We start from the raw sequence: 13,935 nt of genomic DNA, 5'->3' as shown, positions 1-13,935 counted from the left end.
CTGAAGAGAAACAAGCAATGCAGCTTTATAATGTGGAGGTTTCTTCAACCAACCATGCTTCCATACATTAACCGCCACGCTATCCCTCCACGCCTTCATCAATTACCTTCCTTCTAATAAGCAATCAAGGGCAGTGTAACTATCTGCTGCCATAGGGGGCATATAGTGGGGATGTAAATGGGAAATTATCTCGCCTCCAGCACTCTAAAACTCGATCAGTCTTCGTTTTGATTCAACTACCACCATTGTTTAGGTAAGAACCCTTAGTTCAAAGCTTCAGAAACCTTGAATCCTCAACTCCCATCAAGTTTTAGAGCAACATTGAAGCTCTCCAAGCTCACCAACCAATAGCCAACTACGAACATATTCAATTCTTGAAGAAAACTTATACAGAGAATCATTGGTAATAGTTCGAAACTCCATGCATTTTGCTCTGCCTGTTCATCATTGGGTAGGCCAAAACAACGGTCTCTGTAATCAGTTTTGGAATTGTAAACAATTTTGCGGTAAGCCATAACCAGACAGAAGAATGTAGCAGTCAAAATTATAAGGCGTTAAATGCAACATTCAAACACCCCAAACAAAGGAAAAGTCTGCTTACCTCTTTTTTCAATCTAAAATTCGATTTTTAACTGCTTCCAGTCTCTGTATTTATCTTTTTAAATAAATAAAGAAAAACAAAAGATAAAGATAAAGAGAGAACGGTTTTTTGTTGACTTGACTGAGCCAGAGCCGGCAAAAGCCGTCTCTGTTTTATATTTTTATAGATAGTACAGTATCAAGTATTAGAACAAGTCATTATTATGTGACTACATTTCTCAAAAATCAAAGACGGCCCTAGTTTCCTTGGCGGTTAATTAAAGCTTCCTCTTTCTATGTGTTTCTCATTTCTTAACACCTTTCAAGGTACTATGTTGTTCCCCACTGTTGTAGTCTTCTGAAATATTTCTGGGTTTTGATTGTTTCTTGGATTGGAGTTATTTTCATCAGCTTCTGAGGTCGAATATTCATGTTACTGGTAGCATATTCTAATTTGGAAACTTGGTCAAGGGGGTGGTAACTTTGAAATGGTCAAACGAGATTAGGATGAAGCTTGGATTTCAATCCGTCGTGTAGTTCTAATTCTTCAACTTTAATATAGAGTTAGCTAGTATTATTGTAGATGGCGAATTACGGTTGTTGAAGATTATTGTTGATTGTAATTGTGTATATAACATTGAAACATGGGTTGCATGAGTTCCAAGTCTGCGGCTCTTAAAGATAGCCGTGAGAACCAAAAAAAGAGGCTGACGCGAAAAGGGTCATTAGATAAGCTTGTTCAACGAGCTAATTCATCGGGAAGAGAGGAGGTTGTTCGATCAAAGGATAAAAAAGGTGGTGATGTGAAAGTCTTGTTGGTCAATAAGAAATCCAATGGTTCCAGTCGTTTTTCTTATAATGATCGAGTTAAGAATAAGAGGATCCTTAATAAGTTTGAGGTGGTAGTGAAAAATGAGGTAGAAAAGTGTGGGGTTACGATTGCTGGTCATCACCATCCTGGTTCAGAAAGGGTGCTGAATAGCATAGAAGGAGAGCTGGTTGCAGCAGGATGGCCTTCTTGGCTTGTTGCTGTGGCAGGTGAAGCTATCAATGGATGGATACCACGACGGGCCAGTACCTTTGAGAAGTTGAATAAAGTAAGTTCTCTTACTTGGCTTGGTCTTGTATTACATTTATTTTGAAGCATGGTCAATGCTCATTATACACAGCTATGCTAATGAACTGAGTACAACTTTGGAAGATGATCATGTTCAGAAATTAGGCTTTAGAATTGATCATTAATTTAACTAATTGAATATTTAAGCTGACATCACTTCACTTCACTTCACTTCACTTCACTTCACTTCACTTCACTTCACTTCACTTCACTTCACTTCACTTCACTAGTATAGTAACTAATTTGGGATGTCAATTGGATAGGGAACCTTTATATGATCAGAGTAATTAGTTCTAACAAGCAGATCTCTCTCTCTTTTTCTATACACACATACACGTATACATCTTATTAGTTGAAATACTTTTCTAACATCAAGTCTATGGTTTGCCCCTTTTTTGGTAATCTAAGCACACATCTTTGAAGATCCTGTATTCTTGTAGTAGGGTTCATAGTGGTTTAGTTTGACACTGAAACTCAGCCAATTATGCATCTATATCAAGTCTATTTTCCATGATGAAATTCTCAGTTTCCTTCATTTGGTTTTTGCATGATAGTATTTCATTCTTGCAGATTGGCCAAGGAACCTATAGTAGTGTGTATAAGGCTCGTGACCTCATTCATAATAAACTGGTGGCTCTGAAAAGAGTGCAGTTCAATAATCATGATCCTGAAAGCGCAAAGTTTATGGCGAGGGAGATTATTCTCTTGCGAAGACTTGATCATCCAAATGTTATGAAACTGGAAGGCTTGATCACATCCCCAACAGGGTGCAGCTTATACCTTGTTTTTGAATATATGGAACATGATCTTGTGGGACTTGCATCACTTCCCAGGATCAAGTTTTCAGAACCTCAGGTAACCTTATAATGGCTTCCATTGTTATCTCTGGCTGCTGTTCAACATTGTCTCTTAATAAACCGGAGTTTAGATGCAATGTGGGTGTAGCAGTCACCTACCTACCTTCATTTTACAATTTATTCAGATGTTAATGGATATTTCTTTTAATTTCAGTATTTGTTTGTTAATGACTTTCTTTCGGTTTTGGGTCAGATTAAATGCTACATGCAGCAACTTCTAAGTGGACTTGATCATTGTCACAGTCATGGTGTCCTTCATCGTGACATAAAGGGTTCAAATCTTCTCATTGACAGTAATGGAATCTTGAAGATTGCAGATTTTGGATTAGCGTGTCATTTTGATCCTCACGATAGTGTTCCAATGACCAATCGTGTAGTGACTCTTTGGTATCGACCACCAGAACTTTTGTTAGGAGCTTCTCACTACGGGGTTGCTGTAGATTTATGGAGTGCTGGTTGCATACTTGGGGAACTGTATTCAGGCAAACCTATTTTGCCTGGGAAAACAGAGGTACCACATTCAAGAGCCTAATTTTAATGAGTAGCCGTTTTGGTCTTCACTGTTAATATAATTACTGTCATTATAATTCCAAGAGAGTATTTGAGAGAAAAGTATTGACTAGAAGTTCCTGGCCTTAACTCAGGGTTGTGATGGTAAAGAGAAATAATATGGAACTTGGTACGGTCATTATAACAGTTCATGCTTGCTTATACTGATATTCAAGTTTTCTTGGAGTTTGGATCTCGTGTGAATAAAAGAATATTCAAATGTATGCCTTAGATTTTGATTGTAATTGGTTTTGTGTTAGTAGGTTGTCTTTACTTTGAACTTGATTAAACTTGCCTGTTGATCTTTGTGTTTAGACCATGCAAACGTGCAAAAGCTGATGTTTGCAAACAAAAATGGCAGTTCAGATATATTCTAATAAATGGTTTTGGTGTATGATATGATGCATGTTTTTGTAGTGTGCTTTCCCCCCATTCTTCCATGAAGAAGCAATATGATTTATAAATCCAAATTTCTCTTTAGGTGATTTCATCTCCTATCCATGTGCGAATGAGCACATATGTATAAACTTCTTTGCTAGTTTTAAATTTTAATATTCTCAAAAAAAAAAAAAAAACATACTAGGGCAGGCTTTTTTTGTTTTCTCCTTTGTATTTTAAAGTAAATGCAGGTATGAGTTAAGTTCTTTGGACCTTGTAGGTTGAGCAATTACATAAGATCTTTAAGCTTTGTGGCTCGCCAACTGATGAATACTGGAGAAGAGCAAAACTACCTCATTCAACTGTGTTCAAGCCTCTACACCCATATAGACGATGTGTTGCTGAAACATTTAAAGACTTTGCTTCTCCTACTGTAACTCTCTTGGAGACCTTGCTTTCAATTGACCCTGTTAGTCGAAGAACTGCAGCTTTTGCTTTGAAGAGTGAGGTATTCACAATATGATCAATCATCTCCAATGAATTTATTTAATAGAGGAATGTTGTGTGCTCCTTTTTGGCATGGATTTATTATTGCAAAGTAAATCAAGGATCATATACTGACCTCTTTCTAAATAGTGGAGTTAAAAACATTTTTCTTTGTAGTCTTTGAATCAGAACTAAGATGATTGTGATGCAACCATGAAAATACATGTTTTAGCTTGTTGAATTATTAAATTCTTTATGGTCTTAGTTGTTACGAATTTTCACAGGTTATTTTTCTTCTCTTCCTCTTTTGTCAGTTCTTTACAACACAACCTCTTGCGTGTGATCCTTCAAGTTTACCGAGGTATCCTCCTAGCAAGGAGATTGATGCTAAGTTGAGGGATGAAGAAGCTAGAAGGTACATGTTAAATTTGATTCATATCAACTTAAAAGATCAGCATGGTTATATTCTATTTCTGGTATAAATTACTTGTCTGCCTTATTGTCTACTTTCTTACCTATTTCTGATAATGGCAAACATTAATAACTGCTCTTCTTCAATAGAATAAGTGTTTCTTTGATATATATGTATACACACACACATACACTCTCACACACACATTTTCTGTGGAGTTGTAAGGAGAGGCTTACTTACTACTGAGAAGTGTCCTTCAGATTAATCTATTCTTTTATTTCCCTTAGGCAAAGAGCAGTTGAGAGTAGGGGTTCAAGGGTTGACATGGAAAGGAGGGGACAAAAGGAACCACTTGCAGTACCAGCATCCAAGTCTAATACTGAGTTCACCACATCAATGCAGGTAACTGTTTTTAAAAGAAAATAGATCTGATTGTTGTTCATTCAAGTACTAGTCATAGGAAACAAGATCATACTGTGTTCTGAATTTCTTTTGTAGTAAAGGATATAAATTTGAGTTGTTGTTCAACAAAACATTTCTCAAGAATGTAAACATTGTGTGCAGTCACTTAAGTGCTTTTTGGTGAGAACAGGAGGAACTATTTTTATATTCAAATATTTCTCAAGCATTTTTCTTATTTTCTTCCTCAGTGCCCTCGGCTCATGCTTCTGTATAGCTAACCATATTCAATTCTCCCCCATTAATTACAGAGAAGACAACCCCATCCTAATTTGAAGAGCAGGAGTCAGATGTTCAACACTGGTATTTTGATGGAGCCTCCACCCCCTAAACAGACACCTGCTGCAAAGGAAGAAAGCAGAGATTTCCTGGAGCACAATAGAAAGAAAATTTCATATTCGGGTCCATTGGTTGGTGGCTCCGTGTTTAGAAAGTCTGGCAAGGAGCATGATGATCTTCCTATGGTCTTATCCAAAGCTAGCTTATCGAAATTATCTGGCTTAGTAGCGACTAGAACTTTGGCTTCTGATGGTCACGGACAGAAACCTGGACCTTTGACTCTACAAGCAGTAAACCATGGAGGCAAGCCTCGAAGATCTTTTACTGATTTTGAGTCTGCCAGAAGACATGATGTCAAGCAACATATGCCAAAGACTGCAGCATCCCCGGTAACAGGAGGTGGAGGAGCCTGCAGTATGGAAACAAGCCGGGTTAGTTACAAAATTGATCAAGCATACATAACTAACATTTATCATTGACCACATTCTTTATTTTGCAATCATCTTTAATCAATGTTACTGATATAGTTACCCCATTTTCCCTATAGTAGTAGTATTTGGTTTTATCTTCTTCTTTAGGCTTTTGTTCGACCGGTATGGTTCTTATTGAAATACTGGTGCAGCACGATGGTGGTCCCAGGGGAAACAAAATATACGTATCGGGTCCACTACTTGCTCCATCCGACAATGTCGATCAAATGCTTAAAGAGCATGACCGTAAGATCCAAGAGTTTGCTCGAAGAAGAGCACGGCTTCACAAGACAAAACTCTAAAGTTGGCAAACTACAGTAGTTGACAGCAAATTCATATTGCTTCTCTGCTGGTGGTGAAGCTGGACGATATCAGCTACATCTGATGCCCCATACAGATCATAAATAATTAGCTTACACTTTACAGCTACTATTTTGTATAGCAAGCCCATCTTTTAATATCATTATGATTTGTTAAGAATATTATATATTTATTTTATAGGTGGAATTTCTCTCACACAAAGTTCATATGGAATGTACAAAATGAAAAAAATCGTATAAATTCGAGATGAATATAACCTGGTGATTTATGTTTTTAATTTCTCTTATATAATTTAGTAATTTTATTAAAAATGAGTGAAATAATTTTTATTTAAATTACATAATCATATTAAGATTAAACAATCATGGAGGTAAGAGTAGAAATAAAATTAGTTACTGAGCTCGCTTTGCATATTTTGGGAAATAAAAAAAATATCAATTTTATTATCATAAATATATAGTTTTTAAATTATTATCTTCTAAAAATATAATTTTAATTTATGTTTCATTATTTGAGATAAAAATAACTTTGATTATTTATTGTATTATAATCAAATTGTAAATTAATTTTCATAATGGTCATTTTCTATTTTAATCACAAGTTACCTTAGAGTTTGAATCCAAATATGTATTTTATCATTAATTTTAATTTTATTGTTGCAATACCTACACTCACCGTTATGGTAACCAATCTCACTATTACAGTTATTTTCAATCTTTCTAAAGCTATACTCACCGCCCATCCAAATAGACCATAACAACGGTTTCACCTTCTCTTTTGTTAGGCTTAAATACTCACTTGACTTGTGAACTTGACATCTACTTTCAACTTTGTGTCTATGTTTTTTTTTTTGTTATTTAAAGTTTTTTCCATCACTACAGGAAAATAGGGTTTTAGCGGCGTTTTTAGCGGCGTTTTATCAAAAAACGCCGCAAAAATTGTAAAACATAAAGCAATAGCGGCGTTTCACCAAAAACGCCGCTAAAAACAGAGCAATAGCGGCGCTTTCGGTAAAACGCCGCTAAAAGTCGAAGCATTAGCGGCGCTTTCGATAAAACGCCGCTAAAAGTCGGAGCATTAGCGGCGCTTTCAATAAAATGCCGCTAAAAGTCGGAGCATTAGCGGCGCTTTCGATAAAACGCCGCTAAAAGTCATATTACTCCTAAAACCCTAAACCCCCAAAAAATCATGAACACTAAACTATAACCTCTAAAAACCTAAACCCCAAAATACTAAACTATAACTTCTAAAACCTTAAACCCCAAAAAACATCACATGGATGTTGATGTGTATATACATATATATTAATGTAAAAGCTTATGTTCATAAAAAATTATGGAAGCAATACTTAATATTGATTAAATTTATTTTTTGGTTTACGGTTTAATATTTAAGGTTTAAGGTCTATAGTTTAGGGTTTTATGGTTTAAGGTTTAATGGCCATGGGTATATAGTATGTTAATCTCAAGTGAATCATATTCAATAATTAAATCCTAAACCCTATAATTAATTTAATGGATTGAAGGGATATTTTGTGGAAAACGTTTTAAATGATAAGTTTACCTTTTAAATTTTATTAATAGTTTTTTGTTTATACTATTTTAATATTTATCTAAACTGATTAATTAAAATATTTATTTATTTATACGAACAAAAATTCTCTGCACTCATTTGTGTCTCCACGTTTTTAATTGTAACTCATTTTCTTTTTAAAATATATATTTGTGTCTCCACGTTCTTTCATTTTCTTTTACACAATTATTGATATAATATCATTTTATATTTATATATTGCATGGATACATAAATATTTATATTTATTCAATATAAAAATATATTGATGTATTTATTTTTTTAAATGTGTATGATTAAATCAAAATTAAAGTTTCAACTATACATTTAAACCACAATTATAATTTCACGTCTACAATTACACATTAAACCGAAATAAAAAATAAACTCAAAAAATAAAAATTTAAAAATTTAAAAATTTAAAAATTAAAAATTAAAATTAAAAAAATTAAAAATTAAAAATTTAATATTTTAATCAATATTTTAATTAAAAAGTTCAATATTTAAAATTAAAAAAAATTCCAAAAAGATAATAATCTCAGCACAAAAATTTTGAAAGAGAAAAATAAAAAAATATGTTAAAAATGAAAAAAAATTAAAATTAATCAATAGTGGCGTTTTTAAGTAAAACGCCACAAAAAATTAAGCTATAATGGCGTTTTTAGTGAAAACGCCGTTAAAAAAAATCAAAATCCCCAAATTTTGATTAGCCGCTCGTTTGTCCCAAAATCCCTCAAATAACTCTCAAAATTTGCCCCTAAATTTCCCATTTCTAGCAACACCAAGTCAATACACCATAGCTACTCCTTTTCTCTCGATCTGTTAGGGTTTCATTTTGGGAGTATAATCAGCGGATTCGCTCTGCCTTTAAAGGAGGAGCATAAGATCTTCTTGCAGAGGGTTTTGATTCCGCTGCACAAGCCAAAAACTTTGGGAGTTTACTTTCAACAATTGTCTTATTGTGTCACTCAGTTCATCGATAAGGACCCGAAGCTATCTAGTATAGTGATAAAGGGGCTATTGAAGTACTGGCCAATAACAAACAGCCAGAAGGAGGTGATGTTTCTCGACGAGTTGAAGGATATTTTGGAAGAAATCGACATGGTGGAATTCCAAAAAGTTATGGTCCCATTGTCTTGGCAGATTGGTCGTTGCATTAACAGTTTCCACTTCCAGGTAAATTTCTTTATACCTTAATATGCTCACTTTGCATCTCATTATTGCCTTGATTATACATCTTATGCCTAGTATGTTCTCATCTTGATCCTTTTACGATACTGCCTTAAAACACGCATCTATTAACTTGTTAAGAAATGTAATGTCTAGATGTTATCTTTGAATCGAATGATATGTTTGTGACACTAATCTACCATACACCATCATGTTTGAGTTTTGACCAGAAGTGAGCATAACTCGAGATAACTCAGGAGGGCGGGTGAGGCCTTGATTTAATGAGTTACATAATGTCTAAACTAAGGGTTCGTACCTTTATGGTTGGCTTAAATAAGACTGAGCTTAATTATATCTCTATGTTTGACCTGTAATGACTAGATGTATCTTCTAGTCTGATGATATGTTTTATGATTTGACACTGATCTACCATACACCACCGCCATGTTTGAGTTTTGACCAGAAGTGAGCATAACTCGAGAAAACTTAGGGGTAGGCCCCAATTTAACGAGTTACATAACGTCTAAACTAAGGGTTTGCAGCTTTATGGTTGGCTTAAATAAGACCGAGCTTAGTTACATATGTTTGACCTGAATGTAACATACGTCGGTCAACTCCGTGCCCAGCGATAGTTTTGTGGGGACTTACTAATGTCTTAAAATGAGGGTAGCTGTTAAACTTTTCAGTTACATGTCTTTGTTTTACAACAATTGAGATGTCTAGATAATGTCAGGAAGATGTTCATGGATATTGATGATGGATTTTTCATGTCTTGCCTTATTCATTTAAAGGAAGAAAAAGCAGAGCTAAGCAAATCCTCCGAGAAACGGAAAAAAGCATGGGAGCGGCTAGAAAACACAGCTAATCACCGGCCACCAACAACTAGAAATACTGTTGCTCTGGTAACTCATTCGGCAACCTCAATCTCGTGACGTGCTTGATACTACAATGCATTATTGCTGAATCCCTGCATCCTTTAAATGCAATATGTGATGCTTGGAATGAAGCTATTCACAGCTTCAGTTTGTTTTCGTCTTCTAAGAAGGTATTTACTTGTACTTTGCTAAGTTTGTCCATTATGGAAGAGGATAGAAGTTCTTGCATGATTTTGTTGCTCTCCTTGGTCCTTTATGTATATATATTCCTTTATTCTTTTATGTATTTTTGTTGTAGATTTCATAATTATCGCTCAGAATGATCTTTGAGTTCAACTTAATTTGTTGGTTCTTAACAAGTTTTGGTGTTAATTTTGACTGCACATATTTGGAATTCGGTCATGCAGATTTTGTTTTTTCTTTTTTAATAACACTAGTAGCCAACAGTTAACCTTACTGTGAACATCAATTGCTCTGTCCTTTTTGTATTGTTTTTATATTGTTGTGTCAATTTTCCCTTGTAATGTGCAGCCATCTTGAGAGGACTACAATTCTAGTCGTGATGTGAACACTATTTTCCTCTTAAAGATATTCATCAGCAGATTATGTTTTCTTTGAATATAGAAGATTAGTTAATAGAAAATACTGTCCTTTCACGCTTCCACCTCTCTTACTGGGGTATTTGGTTTCTATAATATTATAGAAACTTGATTCTAGTTTCTCCATTTTTTTCCTGTTTTACTTGCTTAGCTCTGATCTTCTGTAATAAATTCACAACTGCGTTTTCAAACTCTTCGTCAATGGATTCCTTCCCAAGATCTTTGAATCCCAACAAGCACCTCAGAGAACAGTTAGTTAATCTCTTTTTTTTTCTTCTCAAAATTCCCAATTTTTTAAATTTAATCTTCTAATTGCAAATCCTATTGATTAAAATACTATAACCTACAGATTCGTGAGCAATTTGCCTGGATCTTCCATGCTTGAAGTCGCCGCTCTTTTGAATAATGTAGCTGTAAGTTTATGGACACTTCAATTTCATTTTAATTTGTTTTATCTCTCAAATAAATGTGTGTTATTTTTTAAAATTTCTTTTCAATTTTATATTCAGCTTCTAATGCTTTTGCGGCACACTTTCTGCTCTCAGACAGTGAATGGTAAAGTTATCGATTTCTTTGTCTCTAATTGAAATGATTTCTTATATTAGATCAAGGTTCTAATGCCCCTGAAGCTTATCATATCGGTTGCTTCTCGGATAACACGTAAGTTCACTCTACTTTCTGTTAACCAAGGTATATTAGCTAAAGCTAGGAAATAGAAAGATCAAATTGATACTAGTGAGTGATGAAAACAAGGTTTCTATATTTACTTACTTTAGGTGATCGAATGAGAATGTTTTAGGACATGTGTATTACATGATGTGATATGCAAATATGCTTATGTGTATGTACGCATGCTAAAAAAAGACATGGATTTAATTATGTTCTGGCGTTGATTTTATTTATGCATGCTTAATTTAGTAAAAATGTTGTGTATTCATGGAATTTTTGCAATGATTCTTTTTATATAAAAAGTAAAGGAGCATTCTGGAATTAAGATGAAATGTAAGATTTTTAGAAGCAAATTAATCAATTAATACTTTTAATCACATGTATTAATCTATTACAATTTATTCTTATTTTGTTTTATTTATATACATAGTTTCCACAGGAATGAAATTTGATAACATTAATTCATGAAATATGATAAACCCTGTTTTTATATATTCTGAAAGCTCAGAAGAAGGCACTACTGGATCATGTAAAGTTTTATTTTGGCTGCTAACAACGAAAAGGTCTTCTAATTCTCTCATCAAATGGAATTAAAAAGATGAAGTGAAGCTCTCTATCAAATAACTTGTTCACTAAAATTCATTTTACTTGCCATTATAGATTTTGAACTACTTTAATCTCTGAACTGTTAAAAAAATTAGCTTGTTTTCTTGCTTGTGTCTGCCATTCCAATCTTATCAGGATGATGCAATATGTGCCTTCCTATGTGATAATAAATTTGAAACCAAATTCCACAGTTTCGCTTTCTTTCATGTTTGATGTGCTAGTATCTTTAGGTTATCTTTGAATGAGAGAAATGAAATGATTTGTTTGGTTGGCTTGATATATATCTATATTTAATGGTAATTGGAGATATGTTTTGAGTGATTAGGAATATTAGTCCCTTCTGGTGCATACAGGGTTTCTATTAGTAGTAGTAGTTTTAAGTTGGTTAAGTATTTGTGAGGCAATAGTGTAACTTTAAAAAGTCAATCAAATAGTAAAATGCATTAAGGTGAGTTTCATGCATGGCCTGCTTATTAACATCATATTCCATAAAAGTATAGACACCAAGAGAGCTGATATTGTTGGTTAGGTGAGAAGGGTCGGGCATCTCAGGACCAAGCTAATAATTGGCCATAATAGTAGCTTTATTTTATTAAAATAATTTCTTTACACCAAATTAATGGTATTAATTTTAATATTCTCAAGTCATACCTGATCTGAATTTGATTATTTGTTTTGGATAATGGAAGCGTTTGCAATTCTGCATGCAAATAATTTTTATATTGTATTATTATCATTGATTTTATAGATTTAGAAATATATATAATATAATTTCTTATTTCTTGATTCATCAATTTTTTTTATTTTAATTTCTCAAATAGATATAAGTCATAATCGTTATCAAGTCAAGATTTATATTGAATCAAAATAATTTAATTAGATACAATTAATTTATGAAAATTTAATATTTAATTTAAATCTAAAAAATAAAATAAGAAACAATCAAACCAACTGGTTTAACCTGTGGTCTAGTTTCTTTAACATTGGCATTTATGTCCTTTAATGTCGAACTTCTACATTTATGTCTTTCATTTTGAATTTTTTAGATGATAGTAGTGTCAATCAATTCTTTGTCCCTTGTTATGCTATTAGTTCCTTTGTTTTGCATTTTCTTTTTTTCTTTTTTTGCCAAAGCCACTTGTCTCAGGTGTCATGTTTTTTTATGCATTTCCTTGGCTATGGGGTTTTGCTTGGTAGTTATGCAGCTATTTATTGAAAGTTGAAACTCATGCCTGTTTTATGAATGCTTACATGCATGGCAAGCTGTTGTTAGCCTTTCTTTCTATTATGTTTGTTGCTTTGTATTAGCATTCTCTATGCTACTTGCCCTGCAAAGTTCCAAGTTTCCATTTTTATTAAAGATGGCAATCGGGTATTTGGAAATGTTAATTATTTGATCTTTGGCAATTTTGCCCAGCAGAATTAAGCTAATTTTATGGTTCTATCTTTAATTAATGCATGACTGAGCAATGCTTCCTTTACAGGTCAGTTTCCTGTTTCTTTGTCATGGATGGATGTATTTATTGGAAAATGGGACAAAGTAACTTAATACAAAGAAATTTTACATTTTATTTTCTATGCCTTTTAGATCACCTCTAATTTTAAGATTGATTGCAAATGCCTTTTTTCATTTTTTACAACTTTTTCTGACCAACAATTTATTTGTTACATATATGTTTTATTTTATTTTAATCGTTAATTGTATGTCACTAATGCTTAATTGTTATAATTTTTTACATAAATGTTTTTTTTTTTACTCGAGGCTAAGAAGTTAGCATCACAATATCAAAAGGAAGCGGACAAATGCAATTCGGGTATGGAGACGTGCGAAGAAGTAAGGGAGTAAGCTGAAGAAGCACTATCGGCTCAAATGAAATTAACAGCAATGTGGGAAATAAGAGCTCGTCAGAAAGGGTGGAGAGAAAATGTCGCCAAATCTAATGCATTTCCTTATTTCATTTAAGTAACTTCATTATAATGTCTTATTTTATTGATATTTTTATATTTAATCTAGTTTTTATTATTTATTTTAGTTTTGATTCTAAATTTTTATTTTTATTTTAATATTTAAGATAACTTGAGTTCTAACTTTTAGATTTTAATTGTGTTATTAATTTATTATGTTAAATTTTAAATTTAAATTCATTAATTTTTGTATTTAGTTTTAAAGTTAAAATTTTAATAGAAAATTTTTATATTTATATCATTCAATATTTTGATAATGAATTTTAAATTTTTTATATTTTTCACGACTTTTATAATTTTTTATTTTTTTTGAATTTCATGACCTTTAGCGGCGTTTATGGGAAAAGCGCCGCTAAAGGTCATGATCGTTAGCGGCGTTTTTTTCAAATAAACGCCGCAAACTTTAGTGGCGCTGGAAATAACGGCGTTTTTAGCGGCGCTTGGAGAAACGCCGCAAATAGTTTTAGTGGCACTTAAAAGCGCCGCTAAAGGCCTAAAAAAATGCCGCTAAAAGTCAGTTTTGCTGTAGTGCATCCATTATTTTAGTACTTTTTTGTAAAGTCATTAAGTTTG

At 33.1% G+C, this 13,935-nt stretch overlaps 1 protein-coding gene and 1 long non-coding RNA gene across 6 annotated transcripts; both read left to right on the top strand.

Moving 5' to 3' along the window:
* Positions 1-810: 810 nt before the first annotated feature.
* LOC107886780 (probable serine/threonine-protein kinase At1g54610) lies at positions 811-6,054 on the top strand. 2 transcript variants are annotated; one of them, XM_016810840.2, is made up of 8 exons: positions 811-1,676; positions 2,267-2,551; positions 2,747-3,064; positions 3,761-3,988; positions 4,281-4,381; positions 4,666-4,780; positions 5,089-5,547; positions 5,739-6,054. In XM_016810840.2, exons 1-8 carry the CDS (start codon positions 1,224-1,226, stop codon positions 5,886-5,888), a joined length of 2,109 nt encoding a protein of 702 aa, XP_016666329.2. In that variant the 5' UTR covers positions 811-1,223; the 3' UTR covers positions 5,889-6,054. The 2 variants fall into 2 exon arrangements, with proteins under 2 accessions (XP_016666329.2, XP_016666330.2); XM_016810841.2 differs by having other exon boundaries at positions 5,664-5,926.
* A 2,138-nt stretch (positions 6,055-8,192) lies between these two features.
* Positions 8,193-13,429, top strand: LOC121220906 (uncharacterized). 4 transcript variants are annotated; one of them, XR_005918172.1, is made up of 6 exons: positions 8,193-8,654; positions 9,440-9,693; positions 10,274-10,373; positions 10,472-10,535; positions 10,632-10,782; positions 11,300-13,429. It is a non-coding gene; the product is annotated as an uncharacterized lncRNA (long non-coding RNA). The 4 variants fall into 4 exon arrangements; XR_005918171.1 differs by having other exon boundaries at positions 10,728-13,429; XR_005918169.1 differs by having other exon boundaries at positions 10,632-13,429.
* The last annotated feature ends 506 nt before the right edge of the window (positions 13,430-13,935 follow it).

Source organism: Gossypium hirsutum, chromosome A03 (assembly GCF_007990345.1).
Source record: "Gossypium hirsutum isolate 1008001.06 chromosome A03, Gossypium_hirsutum_v2.1, whole genome shotgun sequence".
In the NCBI taxonomy this organism is placed as follows: Eukaryota; Viridiplantae; Streptophyta; class Magnoliopsida; order Malvales; family Malvaceae; genus Gossypium; species Gossypium hirsutum.
This window is presented reverse-complemented; position numbering and strand designations above follow the sequence as displayed.